This window comes from Lactuca virosa, chromosome 4 (assembly GCF_052849685.1).
Source record: "Lactuca virosa cultivar CGN04683 chromosome 4, Lactuca_virosa_CGN04683_v6, whole genome shotgun sequence".
NCBI lineage: Eukaryota > Viridiplantae > Streptophyta > Magnoliopsida > Asterales > Asteraceae > Lactuca > Lactuca virosa.
Genome location: NC_136429.1, coordinates 51,172,505 through 51,197,663, shown reverse-complemented (window position 1 = coordinate 51,197,663; position 25,159 = coordinate 51,172,505). Strand labels below are relative to the sequence as shown.

General features: G+C 39.4%; 1 protein-coding gene across 1 annotated transcript; it reads left to right on the top strand.

The window, feature by feature from the left end:
* The first annotated feature begins 23,294 nt into the window (after positions 1–23,294).
* On the top strand, positions 23,295–24,768 carry LOC145104044 (trans-resveratrol di-O-methyltransferase-like). Its single transcript, XM_079041331.1, has 2 exons — positions 23,295–24,171; positions 24,297–24,768. Exons 1-2 carry the CDS (start codon positions 23,386–23,388, stop codon positions 24,597–24,599), a joined length of 1,089 nt encoding a protein of 362 aa, XP_078897457.1. The 5' UTR covers positions 23,295–23,385; the 3' UTR covers positions 24,600–24,768.
* The last annotated feature ends 391 nt before the right edge of the window (positions 24,769–25,159 follow it).

Genomic DNA, 25,159 nt, shown 5'->3' with positions numbered 1-25,159 from the left:
TTGCCACCCCGAAGTGTGTTGTGTTCGTGTGCATGGGCTCTCCGTCGAGTAGGGTCGTGAAGAAACACCATGGCAGGCGGCCATGGTGGCTACAACCGTCCACACCACCGTTAACTGCTGCTGCCGCCATTCGGGTGTATGTTGTCGCCGCCTTTAGCCGCTAGTGATGTCGTTGCCACCATGTGCCGCCGTGTAGGTGTATTTTCGTGTGTGTATGGGTGTTATGATGAGTGTGATATTGTATGTATTAGTGGGTTGGCTGGAAAACCAAGAACCGCCACCACCACAACCATGAGGTGGTAGCTGCCGCCACGAGCCACCGCCGGCCACCACTAGGTTGGTTGTGTGTGTGTGTGTTTTAATTAGCTAAGTGTGAGTGCGTGTGTTAATCGGATTGGCATTGTAAATTGTAACAAAAATATTGGAATAATAAAAGAAATTGAAAACCACCACCTTAGGGTGGTGGCTGCCGCCTCCTGCCGCCACCGACCGCCGTGTCGGGTGGCGGTGTGCTTGCCTCGTTGAGTTTGATTCATTTAGGGTGCTTGAAACCCTAATGGGCCTTGTAAGCCCTAATGGACCCTAATTGACCCAATAAAACCCTAATAGGCTTAATGATATCCTAGTGGGCCTAACAGGCCCAATAAAGCCCTAATTGACCTAAAAGCCCAACAAATTGATAAATGGGCTAGTAGTTGGATTGGAAACCCTAATTAGGGTTTGGAAAACCCTAATGCCAATAAAACCCTAATTTGGGGAATTATCTGGGACACACGGGAATTATTTAATAACGTGAGATATTAAATAATAATCATTGGCAAAGATTAATCTAAGCAATATTGGACTTAATGGATTAAGTCCTTAGAGGATTAAGTTCTTAATGGGTTAAGTGAGAAACACTTAACCCTAATCGTCATTTTATGTGAAACCTTAATTTCACATGGGTTTATTGTTGGGCCTCTTTATTGGGCCTTGATGATTGGGTTATTAATGGGCCATCCAAAGTCAAGCAATTGGACTAGAATAATTTAATGGGCCTAGGGTAAGGCCCATGTAAGGGGGTTGGGTCTAATTTGGAAAATTGGGCCATAGATGGGCCATAGTTTGGGCCTTAATGATTATATGATATTGGGCCATTAGAATGTTAAATGTTGGACTGGAATAAATGGTTGGGCCTTAGAGTGAGACCATGTAAAGGTTTGGGTCCAATTTGGAAAATTGGGCCATATGTTGGGCCTTGAGCCATAGTTGGACTTTTGGGCCTTTAGATTCGGCCTCAGGCTTGAATCAAGCCAAGTCAGGGGTAGAGTAGCCTTTTACCCCAAGCATGGACTTATGGTTATGTATTGGAACCCAATTATTAATTGGGTGTTATTTTGGTGTTGATAGTTTCAGGAATCTGTCATCGAGCAGCTGGGTTGAGTCTGCGGGACTTCAACAGTGTGGGGTTGAGTCTATGGGACATCAACAGTGTGAGGTAAGTTACCTTCCAGTAGCGGTGGGTCTACGGCCACAATGCCGGCCCACCAGTTGGAATTGTATGTTAGATGATTGTCTTTGTGATATTCATCTAGGTTTGCTACTACCTGATATGTTTATGTGCTAGCATGATATGTTATATGTGATAGTGGTAGTAGGGGGAGAATAGTCCCCAAGTTTGGTCGCTTGGACCGAAGGGTAGGTCGGGCACCTCATAATTGCCTGACAATATGTTTATGCTATGATATTATGTGGTAGTAGTAGGAGGTGAAATATCCTCGTATGTCGGTCGTAAGGACCGACGGGTAAGTCAAGCACCCCAAAATGGCTTGACCTGGGTAGTCAAGCACCCCAGAATTGTCAGGCAGTATATGTGTGTTATATTATTACGTGGTAGTGGTAGGGGGTGAAATAGTCCCCGGTAGTCGGGCGAAATAGACCGACGGGTAAGTCAAGCACCCCAGAATGGCTTGACCTGGGTAGTCAGGCACCCCAGAATTGCCTGACAATATGTTACTGTATGGTGTGTGGTATGATGGGGGAACTCACTAAGCTTCGTGCTTACGGTTTACAGTTTTGGTTTCAGGTACTCGTTTTCAAAGGAAAGGAGCCGACTTGATCGCAGCGCATCACACTATGTTTTCCGCACATGAGATCTTTGGGATTACACTCTGATATGGTTTTATGATAATATGTTTTGATTATTGACACTTTGGTTTTGACATGAGATATTAATATGAATGTTTTTATACTAATGGTTTATATAATATTTTAATTAAAACGAAATTTTTGGTCTTGAATTTTGGGATGTTACATTGTGGGTTAGGGAGAATAATTGGAGGAGGTGGAGGAAGTGAAGTATGATTTCCAGTCCTATTAATGCACAACAAAGGGATTAATCTTTCACCTTGATCGCCATTTGGGATATCATCTTCATTAGGATAGCTTTATCCAAACGGATAAGGAAGACAATAGTTGTCATAACTAGACATCTATGAGGGAGAAATTCAAGTTTAGTTGATTTAAGTCCTTAATATAACACCCAATATGAAATACTAAGGCTAGGACCCAACACAATATTTTATAACTTTGAAGAGGGATGCCGTAATCCAAGCTACAAAATATTTGAAGGTATGTAAATGACGATTTACCAATTTCCACCATGAAAAATGAAATTAAACATTAGGTTTTAAATGAATTGAAACTCCTAGATCTTTTGAGATTCATTGAACTATTCAATGGCATGTTTAAATCTCGAGTGTGCCCTTCAAGTTTGTGACTGGGATGCCGAGGATCACAAACAAGGAGTGAATAACCATGCAAATTAACTTGGTACACTTAATGTTACAACCACCTAATCAATGTGTCGGTTAACCAAACACGCTCCATTGATCTATGATTAACATCAAGCTACCCTTTGCCACACATTTTCAGTCCAAGATTAGTGTGCCGTTTAACCACACACGCTCCACTAACGACTTAACAAGGTGCAAAGTGCAATTTCATGGGTTAGCACCAAATTCACATTTTCCTAAAGTAACTAAGATTGGGAATTTAATCAAGTTTAGTTACTTTATATTTATCATTATACTTTTAATGAAGAGAGAATTAATGTCCTGTCCTACCTGTTCGGCTAACGACCCTCCACCAGTCAAGGAATCGGTGGGTGAGAGTGAACACCCATTAAACTGCCATTTTCTAGGCAGTAACCTTATGCCCCCCTTAAGCCAAGAAATCCAAAAATCTGTCAGACCCGTCACCACCTCGTGGTGATCAGGCAGGATCCAAAAAAAAAACGATTTTTTAGCTTTGAAAAAATAACCAAGCATTAAATATAATAGAAAACAACCCATGGCTCTAATACCACTGTAGGATTTTGTATACTACAACATCCTATGGTGCACATACAACCCTAAAAGCTTTGGATCTATTTTTTCTCTAATTATACATGCATATGGTTTCCAAAGCTTTAAGCCTACAACTAGCATACACATAACATATGTATAATAAGACAAGTTTTAGACATACCTCTTGATGTTGTTGATGTTGCTAGGAAGACTTTGGCCTTTAAGAACTTAGTTCCCCAAGTGTTGCACCTCAAATGGAATCACAACTCACCTAGGACAAAGGTGACTCTTGAGAGAGAATTTCCATGCACCAAAAACGCCTTCATGAACTCCAAGAACTAGAAGTATGCATTTTTAGGTTATGGAGCTTATATTTATATGTAGGATTCTAAGAGTCATGGGTATAACCCAAATCCATACCCATGGGTTTTATGATCCATGGTTCATGTGGCCCAACTCTTTATGTATCCATACATAAACTTAGTCCAATATGGATCATAAGCCCAACACATATAAATATAACCAATTACCATAATTAGTCTCCATAGATTTAATTAGTCTCTTTTGATCACTAAATTAATTCCAAATTAATTCTTGATCAATACTAATTAAATCATATGATTTCATATTAATATATTAGAACTTATAATATATTAATAAATTATATATAACCTCTCTCAAAAGTCCATCCTAAAAAATTGTCCTGATGTTATGCAACCCAAATGGACCATGCTACTCTCGGTTCGAGTACATACCAATAATAGTTATGGGCTTAGACATCTAATCCAATAAAACCATCAATGCTGCTCTTGATCATTCTGATTGGGTGCAAGCGATGCAAGATGAACTCAACAAGTTTGAACGAAAGAAAGTTTGGAGGCTAATTCCAACTCCACCAGATGCATCGGTTGTAGGTTTAAAGTGGGTGTTTCGCAACAAAATGGATAAATAAGGGAATGTTATAAGAAACAAGGCGAGACTCGTGGTTAAGGGATATTGTCAGGAAGAAGGCATTGACTACGAAGAAACCTTCGCACCTGTTGCAAGGTTGGAATTTGTTCGCATCTTCTTGGCATACGCAGCACACAAGAACTTTGAAGTGTTTCAGATGGATGTTAAATGTGTGATCTTGAACGGAGAATTAGAAGAGACGGTATATGTGGAACAACCACCTGGGTTCATAAATGAGAAATATCCTAATCACTGCTACATCTTGGATAAGGCAGTCTATGGTCTGAAGCAAGCTCCGAGAGCCTGGTATGAAACTCTCACTCGCTTCCTTAAAATGTCCAAATTTAAACATGGTTTGGTTGACCCGACCTTCTTTCGCAAGAAACAGGGTGACCACTTAATGATCGTCCAAATTTATGTTGATGACATCATTTTTGGTTCTACGAATCCCAGCTTAACAGCTAAATTCCGAAAGTTGATAGAAAGAAAATTTGAGAGGAGTTCCATGGGTCCAATTAACTTTTTCCTTGGATTGAATATAGACAAAACTTCAAAAATGGTCCCTGTGGTTTCCGAAAATCTGAAGTTTAGTCCTTAATTTATAAAAACCTCACGGATCGTTCCTGTGATTTCAAAACTTTTAACATATGGTCCTTTTCGCTAACTCCGTTAGCTTTTGGCCGGTAAGTAAAGGGCATTTCTGTCTTTTCACTACCATAGGGACCATTTATGAAGTTTTGCCTTTTTTAAAAAAAATTTATTTAATATTAAAGGTCCCACTCTATCTCTCTTTCTTTCTCTCTCTCTCTCTCTCTCTCTCTCTCTCTCTCTCAAGAACTTACGATTTATAAAGACATCTTCAGGTCCTTTTCCACACGGTGGCACCACCTTCCACATAAAACCACCACTGCCATCACCTCCTTCCCCACCGGGAACAACAACCCAACCACCCATCTTCCATCCCGTTTGATCACTCAAACCCACCCTCAAACACCACCACTCACTGCCTTCCATTCACGTTTTTCTACTGGCCTTCCCCTTTTCCTTCACTACTGAGAAACACCACCACCCCCAAGGGTGGTGTTGCTATTATTGTAACCACTAGGAACCACCATAGTTCTCCCTCTCTTGCCACTGATCGGAGCAAGCTGTCAGACAGCACCCAACACCACCTTCCCTCGTCACTCTCTCTCGTTTCTCACTTCACTGGTGATGAGGAACACCACAGTCGACGGTGGGAGCCTCTTCGCCTCCTCCTATCGTAACCCACCACCACCAGACATCCCGACATCGTTGTTGCTTTCATTTTTGTTTCCTCCCACTGTGTGCTGCTGGATAGAAGAGAGACGAGGCCGTCGGAGCCTCCGCTACCACCACCGTCACCCTCATTCCATCGTTGACCCACTCTATTGTCGTCATCGCTGTTGAAAGTCCGACCACCACCATTTTGCTACCACTGTGAGTAAATCGGTCACCACCACTTTTGTTTTTATAGTCGATTGTTTCCCTTGTTCGTAAGTCAGCCGAGATCGAAGGAACAAATGGGTATCGTCTCCCATAATCGTAACCTGTAAGTCAGGCGGGATACGATACTATTCAAACTTGATTTTATTTTATTTAAAATCAACCCTCTACTTGTATCATATTTTCAAGGATTAAATCGTAAGTTCTTGAGAGAGAGAGAGAGAGAGTGAGTGTGTGTGTGTGTGTGTGTGGGACGTTTAATATTAAATAATTATTATTTTTTTAAATAAGGAAAAAATTCATAAATGGTCCCTGTGGTAGTGAAAAGACAGAAATGCCCTTTACTTAACGGCCAAAAGCTAACAGATTTAGCGAAAAGGACCATATGTTAAAAGTTTTGAAACCACAGGGACGATCCATGAGGTTTTTGAAAATTAAGGACTAAACTTCAGATTTTCGGAAACCACAAGTACCAGTTTTGAAGTATTGTCTTGAATATAAGACAGGGACCAGAAGGCATTTTCATAAATCAGGAAGCATACATGAAGACTTTACTAGCTAAGTTTGGCATGGTGGGAGACTCTAAAGTGAAGGTTCCAATGGCATTCGGAACAAAACTGACACTATCTCTAGAAACACCAGCTGCTGATATGACCCTTTATCGTCAAATGATAGGATCATTGATCTATCTAATAGCTAGTAGACCATATATTATGTTTTCCGTTTGTTATTGTGCTAGGTTCGAAGCAAATCCTCGCGAACCTCATATGGTGGCCGTCAAGAATATCTTTAGATACTTGAAACGAACTTCATCACTTGTCATATGGTACCCTGCGAAATCAGGCTTCTTCGTACAAGCATTTTCGGATGCTGACCTTGGGGGATATGGATTAGATAGAAAAAGCACAACTGGAGGATGCCAATTTCTCGATGGCAAACTCGTCAATTGGCAATCCAAGAAGCAAACGTGTGTGTCCTTGTCAACAGCTGAAGCTGAATATATAGCTGATGCTTCATGTATATCTCAAGTCATGTGGATTCAAATTCAGCTTCGTGACTATGCCTTAAGCATGAAATGAATCCCACTATATTGTGACTCTGAAAGTGCTATTCGCATTTGTCACAACCCAGTAACACTCAAAGACAAAACATATAGCACTAAGGTATCATTTCATCAAGGATCACGTAGAAGACGGCAACATTGAAATTGATTTCGTGAGATCCTCTGATCAATTGGCTAACATATTCACAAAGGCTTTGTCTGAAGCAACCTTCAATATAATTCTTCAAGGCCTTGGAATGATGGAAGTTGAATCTGTTCCAAAACCACTTTCGCATATAATATGATTATCCTGCAAATCGGTGCGAACGTTTGCAGTAGTTCGTAGTCCACTGTTCATTCGCAGTCTACCTTGACACTACGAATCGGTGCGAACGCTCGTAGTAGTTCGCAGTCAACTGTTCATCGGTGGTTCAGAATTTCCAATATCCTTTTATACTTTATGTATATTATTTATCATACTTGTTTTGTGTTTAAATATTTTGTGTTTTTATTTCTTTTTCAGAAAATCTCAAAATACAAAAATATTTTGTTTGTGTTTATTTTTATTTCTTTTATTTTCACAAATCTTAAAACACCAAAAATATCTTAAGAAGATCATGGAGGCACAGATTCGTGTGATAGGGCAGGTATAAAATTCTTTATCTATGTATTAGCTAAGTGTCCCTAGAAGCATGCTGATGTATGTTGTCCAAAGCCTCGATTGACTCGATGTGAAGCCTTAATGAATCGAATCTACCATTCGTTTCTTCCCAACCAGGCTGTTAAATTCATATTCGTCATGAGCTACCTTACTCTTCTCACTTTGAGATAAGAGTTATCTGCTTAGTCACTTTCATATAGCAGAGGTATATTCGCTTCTCTGGAACCACCTTTACAAATCTCCATTACCTTCGCACTCATAAATGTAACCCTTAAAACTCTCAGCTATACCACTGAGGTTTATGGTTACACAACATCTGTGTTAATGATCTTAGTTTCGTTCACCACGAACTGAGTGAAACCCCAAATCCAGCACACTTAATTGAATTGACGGTGAACAATTAAAAGTTTTAGATTTTCACCATGGAATTAACGAAAGCCACTTTCGTGGTCTGTACCAAGGAATCTTTTTTTGTTTTGCGAGATATTTATGAAGTGTTCTCATTCCAAGTCACTTCTACCCATAAGATCCAGTTTTTTTTTTTAGATTTTAAAGTTTAATCTTGTCACCAAAATAATTCCAAACCTACTCATTCAACTGACTACACTGATCACACGAGTACTTCATCCAACATTTGTACTTATATCAAGTTCGTTGTTTGGTTGGTGAAATAGCCACCCGTTAAGCCTAGTTAAAAGATGTCTTTCAATGTTTCTTATCAAACACTTGATCGTATTTCAACGGGAAACCACACAGACACTTCTTAGTCTCTCTTGACTTTGAAGGAAGAGATCTTTGCCCGGGATCCACAGTTTTGTGTCTTCATTGAGACATCACAAAATCCCACATAAAAGTGTTGTTTTATTTCTTTATCTTTGACACTCTTTCACGAAGATCTTAGTGATTTTCAAGAAGTCTGGTTCGTGGTACTTATGTTTATTTCAAGTTCGCAGTTCAATCTATGACGTTCGTTTCCAAGCAAGACGAATGTAATCTCTCTAAACTACGAAAGGGCAAAGCTGACGTGGCATTTCCTATTGAGAAGAATTCAAATGGGCGCGTGAAGATTTGAATCGCCAGCTACTTTATCGCCGCATGACGTATGGGGCAGACATCTAGAATTGTCAAATCGTTCTTTTTCAGGCGACGTTCCAGTAACGGATGCATTCTCTGTCCGGATTTCTCTCACAAATCAAACGATATAAAAGGATTTTGATGACTCATTATTCATTACTACTCTCTAAATCCTCTCAAAATCTCCGGCGATCAAAGCACTACTGTTCATCTTCTTCCTTAAAGCTTCATCAATGGCGGGTTCATCTGAAAACTTTTCTGCTCAAGATCAAACATCACATTCTTCTCTTCTGCCTATCAAACAACATCAAAACTTAGTGATCGATCTCGACCTAGTCAAGTACGTTAGCTTTAGGCTACCCATGATCGAATGCCTCAAGTATTCTCCTCTCACAATCGCTCTTTCAAGAATGGATAATGTTCCTCTCTCACTCCTGTCTAAGGCTTACTCGTCAACAAACTACATTAAGGAAGAACAAAGGATTACGTTCGTGATCCACGACCGCAAGACCTCAATCACAAAATCTCGATTCTGTTCTCTACTTCAACTTCCTCAATCTGATGACATGATCAACCCAGAGTCGATGACAAGTGCTGCTCTTCTCGAGATGTTCTACCAAATGGGTTACAAAGAAACCCTAACTGCCGTCTCAAAGTTCAGAAAACCCAATTTTCCTCCATAGTGGAATGGACTCTTCACCTTACTGTTTAAGGGGTTCTCTAAAAGGGTGACTGGATCGGACTGTGCTAGCAAGCTCTTCATGACCATTCTCTATGGTCTCTACACAGGTTCGAACATCGACTATGGCTCTGTTCTATGGGCTCAAGTTGTTCAGAGCACTCTCTCCACACGTCACAACGAAATCTCCTGTGCACGTTTTTGGACTCTCATTGTCCATCGCTCCATAGACAAGCTCAAGATTCCAGTGATGCAAAACACTTTGATGGGTTCAATCTCTACCTTTCACACTACATGAATTATCGTTTCAGATTCTTCGAAGTTTTCCTTCATTGGCTCAATCCCAGAAGCCATGTTTAGAGATGTGCCACCTTCTAGCAAAATCTTGGAGGGATACAGGAAGTTAACTCCATTTGGGCCTCGTGAATTAACAGATGAAATGCAAGCTACCCTTACTGAGGCTGATAAACCCAAAAAGGGGAGCAAAAAGGTTTAAAGAAGGGAGAGAAGAAATCCACTGACAAGGAAGGACCATCTGGAACTACGAAACCACCTTCCAAACGAAAGGCACAAATGACAAGTTCTACTGCTGCTCCCAAAAGGCGAAAGCAGTCGGCTCGCAAGCGGAAGGCTCCCACACCAAGTGACAGCGAAAGTTCGGATTCTGATACTCAGTCAGATATTTGCATTGAGGAGGATAATTCCGTTCGCAACGAGGAAGTTGACAACGAGGATGTTCGCAACGAGGATGATACCATTCGCAATGAAGAACAGAAATCAAATCCTGAGGTAACTTCTATTCTTAACGATTCTGTTCCTTCTCCTCCTCCTTCACCTAAAACCACTTCTATCCCAATCACTATTGCACCATGTCCACCACCAGTTTCTTCGCAGCCTCAAATCAGCATTCCTTTTTCAACCCCACTATTTACTGATTCTACAGTTCCTCCGACTACCTCTACCCCACCTTTTGTTTCAGTCAACGTATCTAATACGGGGGCTAAAACTTCAGGTTTCTCATCCCATACTTCACCTCCTGTTTCCCCTATTAACCGAGATGACCCATATATGGTCTTTGGTGATGATGAAGACGAAGATCTTGGGTGGTTTACTTATAGTCCTTTTCAAATACGGACTGAGAGTGAAGATGAGGTGAAGGTTACGAAAGGGCAACTTCAGTCCCTTCATGAAAAGATTGACAAATTGATTCTCTCTGCCAAGGCTTCCTCATCTGATGCGTATGCTAAAGCCATGGTTGATTCACTCTTTGAACGCATCTCGAAGGAGCATACAGCCAATGCTGACAGGATGAACAAGGCTGTTGCTGATTCTGTTGAAGTTTGCAAGACCACGACCGAAAAAGTCGATAAACTAATTGCTGACACTACCACTTTCATGGAGAACTTCCAAACCACTTTTAACTCCAACACCACGGAAACAAATGAAGCTCTGAAGAGTCTGGGGTCTCTTTTCAAATCTGAGAAGGCTAAACTGCAAGAAGTTCGCACTAGTCTGAAACTGACCATGAAACATTTCAAGCCACTATTTCCTCTAAGATTTCACAGCTTAAAGACGAACTGGCAAATGAGAGTACCATCAAGGACTCTCTCGCACTCAAGTCAGAACAAGCAAAGGTGTTAAGTGCCAAACTGGAGGCTTCAGAGAAGCAGGTCAAGGATTTGTTATCTGAGAGGGCTGTCATGCGAAGCTGTATTTCTGATGTTACAGGCATGCTCTCAGATATCCTTAAGACCAGGGATTCAATGCTCACCATCATAGTTCGCAAGCATCTACTTGAGAAGGTGAGACCAGTTTTTGCAATGCTTCACAGGTTAGAGGGTGTTCCGAAATCTGGCTTCATTCTAAAACAAGGGGGAGAAGGGGCTTCAAAGAAAGTAGATCCCAAAGCTCCTGTTAAACCAGTTGCTCCAGTTCAACCTGTTGTCAAGAAAGAACCTAAGCTCAAAGAAAAATTATTCAGTGATGGTCCCTTTATTGATAATGAAGAAGAAGAAGTGCCTGATCAAAACAAACTGAAAAGGCGAAAGGCTCGTGAAGCCAAACTGGATGAACACCAACGAATCATTCGAGAGGCTGAAGAAAAAGAAAGAGCTGAGAAAGAGGCTCATGCCACTCTTCAAAGCAAGAAGCTTCTGTTTCCCAAATGGACCATGAAGCGAATCCAGAATGATGCAGTCGATTTACCCAACCAATATTGGTTAGAGCCAATTGTGTCTTTTGATCTTCAAAACACACAAGATTCGCAATTGGATCTACCAATCACTCCAAAGGCTTTCATATTTCGTGCTTTCGTGAAAATTACGAACGTTCCTATCACACACAGCGGAGCTGATCATATGTTGTTCTCGTTTTATCTGAAGCACATGAAGCCTCAATACGAGACTTGGTCCCTGAGCAAAATAACTGGTGTGGAAGTCACTGGACTAATCGAGACTGACAGCTTTCCGAACGCGAAGTTCAAAGTCGCAAGAGGTTTAACCGGTCAGTGCTACGAGTTCACTCTCGCATACTTACCCTGTCTCAACCCCAATGACTGGTTCGTTCTTTACAACATGCTGCTAAAAGAAAAAGACAAATACAAACCTGTCATGTATCATCTCCAAATAATGATCAAGTCTTACATTCAAGAGATTGGGGATATGGACGTAGAGGTTGCAGCGGTGTTGCGAAAGAAGCCTTTTGCTGTTCTTAACGAATCCCCAAAATATTTTGAGAAGCTGAAGCTGGGGAAGATCTACAACAAGGAATGGTATGTGGTGTATCAAGCTAGGGAACGAACCGGTGCAGACTTTCGCAGAGGATGTTTCTTCCTTTTTGACAACCATTTGTTCACTACTAACTTCCTTGAGCATATATTGGATTTGTTGAAGAGATTCAAGGGCAATAATAAGGATGACGTCAAGTGCTTCACTGATATGATTTTGTGGTACATGCAAGTTCGACAGACAATTTTTGGCATCATTCCCAAAGTTTACGAAGTTCAGAAGCGAATCCAAGGCTAATAGTTTCGTGCCTCAATTGACGCAAATGGGGAGATTGTTGGGGTATTAGATGTTGCGTTATTGGGCTTTTTATTTAGTCTTCTGTATTAACGAGTTGGGCCTGTCCACTCGTATTTATTTCTAGGGTTAGATTATTTAAGGTGCATACATGCATCGTATTTTGGTTAACTTTGATCTTTACACTGTAACCCTAATGACGCCTCTACAGTAGCAATTCCTCATCGAGTTCTTCTGAGGCGTGACACTTAATCATTCAGTATTTTTTTCAATCTTCATTGTGTTCTTGCTTTACCTGTTCTTGAATCTAATCGATCTTTAAGGATTTTAATCCTAACAATTTTACCATAAACAAATAACATAGTTACCCATTCCCTTTACTCTTACTCTCCAGTTCTATAATGATGATCTTAGGAGACCACCTGTGAGCAACGATAGACATTGTTTGCCTCGGGGATTCCTTACCAATATATGTCAATAAGGCAACCATGGGAGGATAGAGTACACCGAATGAACATACCGTTCATTAACACCTACAGGTTGTGAACCTGCTAGTGTACCCAATGGACTGTCTAGAATAGTATGTGGTCGTCATCTATACTCTGATAGATGACAATTCATCATTGGTACAATAGTACCTGAACGCCCTCACAATTTTATTATTTCACCTTTTATAACCCATCACTATCCAATATGTTTAAGATACGATAAAATAAATAATTTAATATTTTATCAAAAATCGGGTTCAGCCAAATAAACCAAGTAGAACACAAGTACTGGAAATACAAGTAATAAGCACATATAATTTTTAAGCAATTAAATATTTGTATCTATGTGTAAGCTGAAAGTAACTATGCACTCACCTAATATGACGAGTGTATATCTCACTTCCAGTAGTTCTTAATGTGATTCCTCAATCTTTAAACTTCTCAGTTTTTTTTTTTCTTTTTTGTTGATCCTTGACTCAATTGAAGAATATTTACTTTGGATGATAAAATGATCAATAAGAACCATCTATTTATAGTCTAACAACAAGCATGCTACGGTACAATTTTTTTTTCATGGCGGCTAAGAAAAAGAAGATATATATGAACTAAAACCTTATACATACGTGTCACTACCTCAATTCTCATATTATTTGAGCCAATGGCTCATACACAGTTGTGTATTTTCAATCCTCTTCATAAGACATATATATATATATATATATATATATATATATATATATATATATAAATTGCTTAATATACAATTTGCTTACAAATTCTATCTTAAAATATTATATATATAATATATTTGTTTAAAACTTAAAAAAACGATTTATACTTACATATTTCTTTTGATTATAGTTGAGCAAAATATATTTTGTTTCACAATATAAATTGTTTTATTTAAGATAAATATATACTAGTAAGATTTTATCTTTATTTTTAAATTGGATCGTAATTTATACGTCAAATAAATTTTGGATCGGTATGATACCTGAATACGAAATAATATCAAATATATATGAAAGATATTATTTTACGATCAATCTAAATTTGATAATCGATAACTAACTTCGTAAAAAGTACCCGGTCAATTATTATCGAAAAACAGGTGTAACAGAAAAATTATCGTTTCACTACTTGGGTTCACCATTGACTGTATTTTGACCAAATACATCTTATAATATATAGAGTTTGGTTTTTAGGATCGTTACAACTTTCGTTAAAATCATTTATCCTAAATAATCTTCTAATTAAATATACTATTTTATCGCTCTTCGATAATTTAATAACAAGATTTTGTACAAATATTATATGCACATAATATTTGTCCACATAACATGTATATATTAAATAAATATTTATATAGCCGGTAACGCATATAATGAATAATTATCCTATTTGAGGATTTTATTTATTTAATAAAATGAATGTTTATTATAATTATCCCATTAACGTCTAGCCCTAACTCACGGACGTTACACCATGGCGGGCCCTGAGTCCGACAAATGTAAAGAGGCAATGGACTGCGAGATCTAGTCCATGTATGACAATCATGTTTGGAACTTGGTTGACAATATACCAGACCGTAAGACAGTTGGGTGCAAGTGGATCTTCAAAAAGAAGACCGACATGGATAGTAAGGTACACACGTTCAAGGCACGACTGGTTGCGAAGGGCTTTACTCAAACCCCAGGGGTTGACTATGATGAGACCTTCTCACCAATAGCCAAGATCAAGTCTATTAGGGTAATGTTAGCCATCGCTGCGTTTCATGATTATGAAATCTGGCAGGTGGATGTCAAAACCGCTTTCCTTAATGGGAAACTGGCTGAAGATGTTTACATGTGTCAGCCAGAAGGTTTTGTGGATGCTAATACCCCAATAGAGTGTGCAAGCTTGAGAAATCCATTTATGGATTGAAGCAAGCGCCTCGCAGATGAAATCTTTGCTTCGATGAGAAAGTCAAAGAGTTTTGTTTCTCTAGGAGCGAGGATGAGTCTTATGTGTATGTCAAAGCTAGTGGGAGTATAGTTAGCTTTCTAGTGTTATATTTCGATGACATAGTGCTCATAGGAAACGATGTTCCAACCTTGCAGGAGGTTAATTCCTGGCTTGGGAAGTGTTTCGCTACGAAGGATCTAGGGGAAGCTGCTTATATTCTGGGGATAAGGATCTTGAGAAATAAGAGTAAAAGACTAATTGGATTTAGTCAGAGTACTTACTTCGACAAGGTGTTGAAATGTTTTAGCATGGAGAATTCCAAGAAAGGGGAGTTGCCTATCTAGAGCAATACCAAACTGAGTAAGACTCAGAGTCGGAGTACCGATGCAGAGATAGCGGAAATGATTCGAGTACCATATGCTTCCGCCATTGGGTCGATCATGTACGCTATGACATGTACTCGCCCTGATGTGGCTTTTGCATTGAGCATGGTAAGCCGATATCAAGGGAACCCGGGTAAAGCTCACTGGACAGCAGTTAAGAACATTCTTAAGTATCTGTGAATGACTAAGGACTGTGTCCTTATACTTGGTGGTAGTGATGACTTGACAGTGACAGGGTATAGCGACGCCAACTTTCAGACCGATAGAGATAACTTCCGCTCTCAGTCGGGTTGGGTGTTTACTCTAAATGGAGGAGCAGTGACTTGGAAGTGTTCCAAGCAGGAGAGCGTGGCTGATTCAACATGCGAATCAGAGTACATAGTTGCGAGCGAATCATCGAAAGAGGCTATATGGTTGAAGAACTTCATTGGAGACCTTGGAGTTGTGCCAGCCATAAAGGAGCCCATGGAGATTTTCTGTGATAATGAAGGAGCGGTTGCCTTAACCAAGGAACCAAGGGATCATGGCAGATCCCGACATATCGACATAAAATATCACTTCATCAGACATCTTGTAGAGGAAGGACTCCTCGTCGTCAAGAGGGTATCGTCAGAAGAGAATCCTGCAGATCCCCTCACAAAGGGTTTGAGTAGGATTAAGCATGTTCAGCATGCAAGGAGCATTGATCTGAAGGATGATATTAGTTTTACTGATAAGATAGATATTTAGAAACTTGTAATAGATAAATGTAATTGACATTTGATGATTAAATAATGAAAATTTATTTATGAGTGATGTTAACTATCTTGTGTCAATTGTTTACTATTGTTTCACTTTTGCATGTTTTACTTCCAGAATAATTAGATTATTCAAATTATCCACAGTCGATCATACTTTGGAAGTAAGTAATAAGGCAAGACTGTCATGAATTGGTTTGTAGATTGTCTAAGTGCTTAGACATAGCAAAAGTTTGTTGCAACGTTCATGAGTACACCTGAAATAGGATTTCAGTATTGGATTAAACCCATGCTCATTTGAATTACTTCATGGAATTTATCACGAGTAATTGTGAGACGATAATATCGTATAGTCTTTAAACCGAGATATATGAGTTGTTGTTTGCGAGTTGGTTGTGCATTGATAATGCGTAAACACATCAGTAACTTGATGTTATAAAACGTGTTGTTGTGTATTATTTTATGAGTAAATAGTACAAGCATATAAGTCAAAGTTTATCTATTCCTTTTGCCCTAACGGGAAAAACGATATCTTGGGCCCCTCGATGATTTTGTGTTGACTTATGTGCCGGGCCCGGTCAGGACTGAATTGATGTGTTCAATTAAGTTCTATGTCAGACAAATTAGAAATCGGGAAACAGATTGTTGGACATTGAGAATGATTATGTTCCATGTCTTTGTCTACACGATATCTTGTAGAACAGAGGATTATATGATCCCTTATCTAAAGGGCGCGTCATTGACTAGGTCAAAGTTCGACAGCGGCTTTTGAAAGCTACGATTGCTAATCAGATTCTAAAGTCATACTTGCAATTTTAGTTATTAGACTTATCCAAGTGGGAGACTGTTGGATTAGGTGTCTAAGCCCATAACTATAATTGGTATGTACTTGATCTGATAGTAGCATGGTCTTTTTGGGTTGCCTCACCATAGCAACTTAACAGGATGACTTTTGTAGAGAGAGGTTATTTAATGATTTATTAATATATTATAAGAATAACCTACTAATTAGAAATCATATTATTTAATTAGTATTTAATCATGAATTAATTTCGTATTAATTTTGGGATTAAAGGAACTGATTAAAAGTGTGGGGACTGATATTGCAAATCAATGATAGTTGCAGTATTGGGCTGATGGACTCCCTTGGAAAGGGTTGGACGGAATCTATAGGAAGCCCTATAGAAATCGTCCAAGGCCATCTAGAAGGAGGGTTCGTGGGTTGCTTGGAGCCTAAGCAAGGATTAGGGTTTCCATCTGAAAACCCTAGCAGCCACAACTATTTAAGGACCCCCTGACCTCCCAGTTTCGGCCACTACTTCCAAGAGAAACCCTAGCCGAAATTTTGCCCTCTCTCTCACTCATCCTTTGCTTTTGGTGTTTGTGATTCCATTAGAGGTGCAACACTTGGAGCACTCAAGCTTTCAAGAGTCGAGATCATCATTGGATTACTTGTTATTACGAGATAACAAGAGAGGTAACAATCAAACCCTAGTTTTCATATTGATTTCTGAAATTGTATGCTAGTATTAGGGTTATTACTTTGGAACTTCTATTTGCATGTATAACTAGAGAAAAACTTAGATCCAAAGCAATTAGGGTTGCATGAACACATAGGAATGTTGTTGTGCTCAAAACCCATCATGAATAACCAAGGAGAGTGGAGGAGCTATGACGATACAAAGTAATTACAAAATCTATAGTGCCTTTAACATATCGAAGAATCCGTTTAACATGCTAAAAGTTAGAGCGAGTCGGGTCCTGAAGAAACTGACTGACTTGATTGACGACATATGAAATAACAGGACGCGTGTTGGTCAAATACTGAACCACACTCATAAGCGACCATTGGATCATCAAACAGTTCACCACTTGTGACGAATGTGGAATTGGAGGTGAGAGGGGTGACAACAAGTTTAGCAGATGAAGACCCGCTTGTTGAAGAAGATCATGAGCATACTTGGATTGGCTGAGGAACAAGCCATTACCAGTGTAGATAACTTATAGCCCAAGAAAGAAATTAAGGTGGCCGAGATCCTTGATGTCGAACTTATTGTGCAACTTAGTGATGAAGGAGCGGATGAGCTTATTGTTATTCCGGTTAATATCAAGTCATCCATGTAGACAAGAAAGTATAAGATGCCTGAATCATGTTTGAATACAAACAGAGAAGTGTCAGCCAGACAGTAAACAAATCCATTATCAACAAGGAAGGTAATCAGACGATGAAACTAGGCTCATTGATCATACTTGAGGCCATATAGGAATTTGTTGAGACGACACACATGGTTAGGAAAAGTAACATCCTAAAAGCTTGGTAGCTGCTCTATGTAGATTATTTCATTCAGATCACCATTAAGGAACACATTATTGACATAGAGTTGATGTAGTTGCCAATTGTTGAGATCAACCAAGGATAACACAATGCGAACTATTGAGGCCTTAATCACTAAACTAAAAGTATGGGAATAGTCAAGACCTGGAATTTGACAGAAGCCCTCGGTAACGAGGCGAGGTTTGTAACATTCAACCGAGACGTCAGCGAGATCTTTTGTCTGACAAAACCAACAACGACCAACAACATTATGATGCGCACGACGAGGCACCAACGTCCATGTATTATTCTGGTAAAGAGCATCCCTTTCATGACGCATGGTCGTCATCCATTGGGGTTGTTTAGCAGCAAACTTAAAACCCTTGGGATCATTGGAGGAAAATAGAGTAGACTAAAGCCCATGACCAGACGTGTGGGAGAAATCAGCCTGATGCTTGGGTTTAAAAATCCCAGCCTTGGCACGCGTAGTCATCGGATGAACTGTTGGCTGAGGTATAGATGCCGGAGCATCGGAAGGTGGACTCAAAAGGGAAGGAGCTGGAGTAGTAGGCTCGTTTGGAGTAGGTGTGGGCTTGATGATAGGGTGCTTATGACAGACTGGAATAGGCGCGGGCGAAGTAGGCTCGTTAACGGTCTCGTCACAAAGGCAACAAGTGGGCGGCAACCGAGGGCAATCCGAAACAGACGAAGTTGGTGAGGGGGCAAGCCGCGCAACAAGAGTACATGGAGAATGAAAAACTTTGTTCGTCAAATTTAGCATGCCAAATAATATAAATGTGTGACAAGGTAGGTTCAAGGCATTAATATCCTTTGTATCCGAAACAATAACCAATGCAAATACACGGTAAGCTCCACGAAGAGAGTTTGTGATCTGTATAATCATGCAAGTAGGGGTAAACATGGAACCAAAACGATCGAAGGTGATCATAAGTGGGAGCACGTTGAAAGAGGAGCTCGAACGGTGATTTATTTTGTAATACCGATGATGGTAGGCGATTGATGACGTAAACAGTGGGACATGAGTGCTAAATAACATCGCGAGAATGGTTTCAACAATATGCCTATGTTTGTGTTCCACCCAGGCATTATGTTGGGAGCGTACGAGCAAGAAATCCAGTGAAATGTGCCATTGTCATCAATCAATTTGCGAACATTATTATTTAAGAATTCGGTGCCATAATCACTTTGAAGAACTTTGACTTTGCGAGAGAATTGCATTTGAATGAACTTGAGAAAAACATCCTGAGTGGCATAAAACCCAAATTTGGTTTTCAGAGGATAAATCCATGTAAAACGAAAATAGTCATCCACAAATGCAACACAATAACGATAGCCATCAACAAAACATTTAGGTGATGGTCCCACAAATCATAATGTATCAAATGCAACATATTTAAAGCATGTTTTCATTTATGACAAAAGGTAAATGGTGTGCCTTTGCCATTTGACAAGAAATGAAAACAACAGGTTTTGGTAAAAGGGAGGTAACCAATAAATGGCTCTCTTTATTCAAAAGTAAAAGAGTATCAAAGGACATATGTCCCAAACGAGAATGCCATAATTCAAAAGATGCTTTTAACTTGGATTTGGTGGAAGAAAAAGGAGCCCGAGGAGTTATAGAAAGAGCATATAGGCCACGTTCACAATGACCTTGAATGGGAACCTTCTTTGTTGCGCGATCATGAATGTAGAAATAAGTTTAGGAAAACAAAACATCCATAAGTTTGATGTTGTTTTAAAAAGAAGAGTGTCCAATGTGTGATATAGGGAAAACCGTACTGTTCCCAAAAGTGAGCTTATTGGTGCCGGTGTAGGGAGCGGGTTAAGATACAGACAAAAAAAGGAGAAAATGTGGTCCGTAGCTCCAGAGTCAACATACCAATCATACCAATCAGGTCCCGATGTTGAAACATTGCATTAGGCATGGAAGGCCTTTGTGAGATCAGAAATGGAACGCAAAGCATGAGAAGCATACTTGGCTAGTTAAGGCATGCATTAGCATAATGACCTGTGGTGCGACATAACTAAAAGTTGGGGCCGGGCCGACATACCCAACCCCGACCGACACGAGAGGATCAACCATCCCGACCCTGATTAGAGTTAGCGTCGCGAGTTTGCATAGAAAAAGCAACAGGAGGAGAAGTAGCCCCATAAATCAATTTCAAAAAACATTTGTACCCCTCTGCTTGTGCAAGAAGATCCCAGAAGAGAAGGGAGTCCAAGAGGCACAAGTGGCAGTGGAAAATTTCTCAAACGCACCACCACGACCACAAAAGAACCAATGGATCTTATCAGATTTTTCAATCGAATGACCAATGGCCACTAACTGGTCACAGATAGACTTAAATTTCCGACCAAACTCAGCAAAAGAAGCCGCACCCTTAGAAATTTTGTGAAGCTGATCGCGAAGATTATGAATTCGCTCAATCGAATAGCTGCTGTAGGCGGCTTCAAGCGCAACCCAGAAATATGGTCCGTAGCTCCGGAGTCAACACACCAATGTTCTCGTCTAGGCACTCTGCTAATCGACCCGTACATTTTGGTACAAGTTATGATCCAAAATCATATGATCAAAAAATGACATATGATCCAAAATATATGATTAAAAATGATTTGATCAAAAATGTATATTGTGATCCAAAAATATTATGATGTTTAATCTCTTATGGTTCGAAAATTTTATAATTGTTAAACATCAAAATCCTAACCGATGTTAAATTCAAAAATCTAAAAGAAGTAAAAAAATCAAAACAGTAAAAAATCATAAAGATAAAGAAAAATTAAAATAACGAAAAAAATAAAAAAAACCGAAAAAAATAAAATAATTAATTTTTTAAAAAAAAAAGCAGAAAAAAAAATCCAAAAACAAAGAAAACCCCACTTAAATGAAGTTCTATGAACATTTGTCGTACATGATTTATGATTATATCCTTGAGTTCATTACGTTCTACAAACGTGCGTCGCACGTGATTGCGTCATGTCCAAGGATATGATGTTTGCCGTTCTTGTCCTTAAAGAAATGGGTAATTAAACAGATGTCCCAATTGATAAGAAACATTTACACTTTTCTAATTTTATACTTTTTTAAGATAAAATAATAACAAGAAAAAAAGATAGAATCGAACAACCGTACGAGCATTATGCATTGCATACGACTCTACAATAAAATTGACCATTACCTTACATTAAATAAAGGAAAAATAGGATCGATTAGACCCTGATCGGTAAATGATCAACTTACCACCCAGCCTTTCGGAGGAATTCAAAAATACTATGATAGCTCCGTTGCTTTATATATTTATTTTAGTACATTTTTTTTGTCTGTGATTAAGCAATCCCAAAGTTGTTTTTTTATTTGATCAAATAAACTAAGGAATAAAGAATCTTGATTTTTTTTCGCTCTATAAATATTGTTAAGACATCTGGTGTGAAAAAAAAGTTTATGACGCTGAATTGGACTTCCGCGATAAGAAAATCGGAAATACCTTTTTCTCAAATTACTCTCATTTAGAAATGGGAAAATGACACAAATGTCCTACGAACTTTCTAGGGTTTATCCTTTTAGTCCCTAAACAATTTTTGTGGCCTTATGAGGGAACGAAGTCGTTTTTGTCGGGTCAATTACATCCTTTTGGCCAAAGTGAAGGGTCACCCGATTATCATTGACATTTGTTGACCAATTTTCCTATAATGACTTTGAATTTTCCAAACCCACATATCTCTCTCTCTCTCTCTCTCTCTCTCTCTCTCTCTCTCTCTCTCTCTCTCTCTCTCTCTCTCTCTCTCTCTCTCTCTCTCTCTTGAAAGTCAAAGTCAGAAAGGTGATAACTCTTCTTTCTTTCCTGATCAATTGTGGCATTACACAAAAACATGAAACATTTGTTTCTTCCTCTCACCATGTCCATCACCACCTTCATCGTCTTTGGGGATTATAAACAAAAGACTTAACTTCCAAAAAGTCAGCAGCTCACATACTCCCACCTTCTCCACCCTTAACCACCACACATCACCACCTCCTAACCACCATTACCACCACGATTGACCACCGTGTCTCCTCACTCCTGCTACTGATCGGAGCTAGCCAAACACACTCACATGTGCAGCTGATACTGGACCAACTCGTAACCCACTGCCGGAGAAACACACCACCGAGGGTGTTGAACCACCGACTGCGAGCCACCATGAACGACCACCATCATCGTTCCTTTTTCTTCCTTTCTATTTATCTTGTGTCGATCACAGCAAACCCATTACACCCCCCTAGTCCATCGACTACTATTACCATTAACTCCTCTCTCTCCATCGTGTTCTACTGTCGGAGATCGGCACCCGCCACCCATCCCCGGCGAGGAAACTCCCCAACCTCCGCCGCTGCTCTGTTGTGCTTCGACCGTCGGATAACACCCCTTTCCTCCTTTCGTTTTCATCAGCATAAGGACAAGCAGGAGCTGCGAAACCCAACTCCTCCCGTCGCTCCGCCACCCGAACAGCTTGTTGCCACCACTGCTGTTGTGAGTTCCGACCACCAAAGCCACCGGTGGTGGGTCTATGGCAGGGGTGATGATGTAGTGGTGTTGTTAATGATGGTTTGAGAGAGAGAGAGAGAGAGAGAGAGAGAGAGAGAGAGAGAGAGAGAGAGAGAGAGAGAGAGAGAGAGAGAGAGAGAGAGAGAGAGAGAGAGAGAGAGGTGGGCCCCAAGTTCTGTCTGTGTCCCCTAAACCGGCTAAAACAAGTAAAGGGGACTAAAAGGACAGGTTGCTCACAACTTGGTTCCCTCGTAAAGCCACGAAAACACTTAAGTGCTTAAAAGGGTCAACCCTAAAAATTCGTAGGCTATATGTGTAATTTTCCCTTTTGAAATTTCACAACTTAACATTATAAATTAATCGTCATTTATATTTATTTGATTGTTCTAATAAGATTTTCGAGGCAATTGTTGGTGTTATTGGAGTTGCATATTTATTTGATTGATGATGAAAAGGTGCTATCTGTGTAGATATCATATCAAAAAATGATATTGTTTTAGATCTCCCTTAAATATAAAGTATACCATATGATATTACTTTAAAAGGAGTAATATAAAAAAAATAATTTAAATAATTTTGTGCTTGTGTGATAAGAAATAAATAAGTACCCACATCAATTGGCACGTTGAGATATATGTTACATTTGACTATCAAATCCATCCCCAAATTTGTCAGATATTTTTCCTATATATACGAATGTTTATAACATTAAACAGTTTCAAATTGTCTATCACATATACATTGTAAGAAACGAGATGTCGCTGCAAAATGATGAACAATCTACAAACTTGCTTCATTCTCAAGCGCACATCTGGAACCACATCTTCAGCTTTATAAACTCCATGTCTCTCAAATGTGCTATTCAGCTACAAATACCTGATATCATCAATCGCCATGGTGCACCAATGTTGCTCTCCGAGTTAGTTGAAGCCCTCTCCATCAACAAGGAGAGAGCTCATTTTGTCTATAGACTTATGCGCATCCTTGTTCACTCTGGTTTCTTTATCAAACAAAGTATATGCACAACAGGAGACCATAAGGAGGAGGAAAGAGAAGGCTATTTGCTAGCTCCTGCTTCTCGCTTCCTTCTAAAGGAAGAGCCATTAAGCATTAGACCCTTTTTGCTAGCCATGTTGGATCCAATACTGATGGATCCATGGCAACATATGAGCAAATGGTTCCAGAACGATGACATCAACCCTTTTCACACAGCCCACGGAAGGAATCTTTGGGATTTTGCAGGCCAAGATCCGAATCTTAACCAGTTCTTCAATGAAGCAATGGGCAGTGATGCAAGGCTTGTGACAAGTCTGGTTCTAAAATACTCTAGAGATGTTTTTGAAAGGTTGAATTCAGTTGTTGATGTTGGGGGTGGTACTGGAACCGTTGCCAAAGCTATTGCAGAAGCTTTTCCTGATATAAGTTTCAGCTGTTTTGATCTTCCTCATGTTGTTGATGGTTTGGTAGGAAGTAAGAATTTGAGTTTTCTTGGTGGAGACATGTTTGAATCCATTCCAAAAGCTGATGCAGTTTTGGTCAAGGTATTCTTTATTATTATTATTTTTTTCACTTAAGTTTCCAATCTTAAAATTATTCCGTTTCATCCTGCAGGACATAATTAATTTTTATCTTGTTTATTAATTGCTTTTGTGCTTTGATAAAATAGTGGATATTACATGATTGGAGTGATGAAGAATGCATAAAGATATTGATGCAATGCAAAGAGGCAATCCCCAGCAAAGAAAATGGAGGAAAAGTAATCATCATAGACATGGTTTTGAAGAACGGTGAAGGGGACAAGGAATTACTCGAGACTCAGCTTTTCTTTGATATGCTTATGATGACCTTGGTGACAGGAAGAGAGAGGAGTGAGAAAGAATGGGCAAAGCTTTTCGTGAACGCTGGCTTTAGCGATTACAAGATAACTCCAATTTTGGGGTTAAGATCTCTCATTGAAGTTTATCCCTAGGACCCTAGCTAGTTAAGTTGCATTGCTTTTAATACATCGTAAGTATTGATGAAGCAAGTAAAATATGAAACTTATTTGTACGTTCTTGTTCTGTTGTTTCTTTTTGTGAGTGTTTTCCATCTTTAATCTATTTCATCTCATTAATATTAAAATGGATTAATGCATAAAAGGGGAACCAAACTATTACCAATTATATATTTCTGTCCAGAGAGGCTAGCATTAATCTAGCATTGGTGGAAAGAATATGTGGAAATAACTTACAAACTAATGGGGTAATTGGCTCTTTGACATGAAAAAAAAACGCTATAAAATAGCATATAGATATGACGGTTAAGCGGCTGAAAACAATTGCTAACTTATGCATTTTCGAGGGAGTCATGTTTAGAACCTAAACCATATATTCAGCATTCCACCCCCTTAACCACCCGAGAAATCATTTACTTAGGTGCTGTTTATTTTTCTTAAAAAACCATTTCTTATCACTTATTGTTGCGTCGTGCAGTACACGTGCATCACTTGGCCCTTCGCAGCTATTTGTTTTTCAGAAGATTTCTGACTTA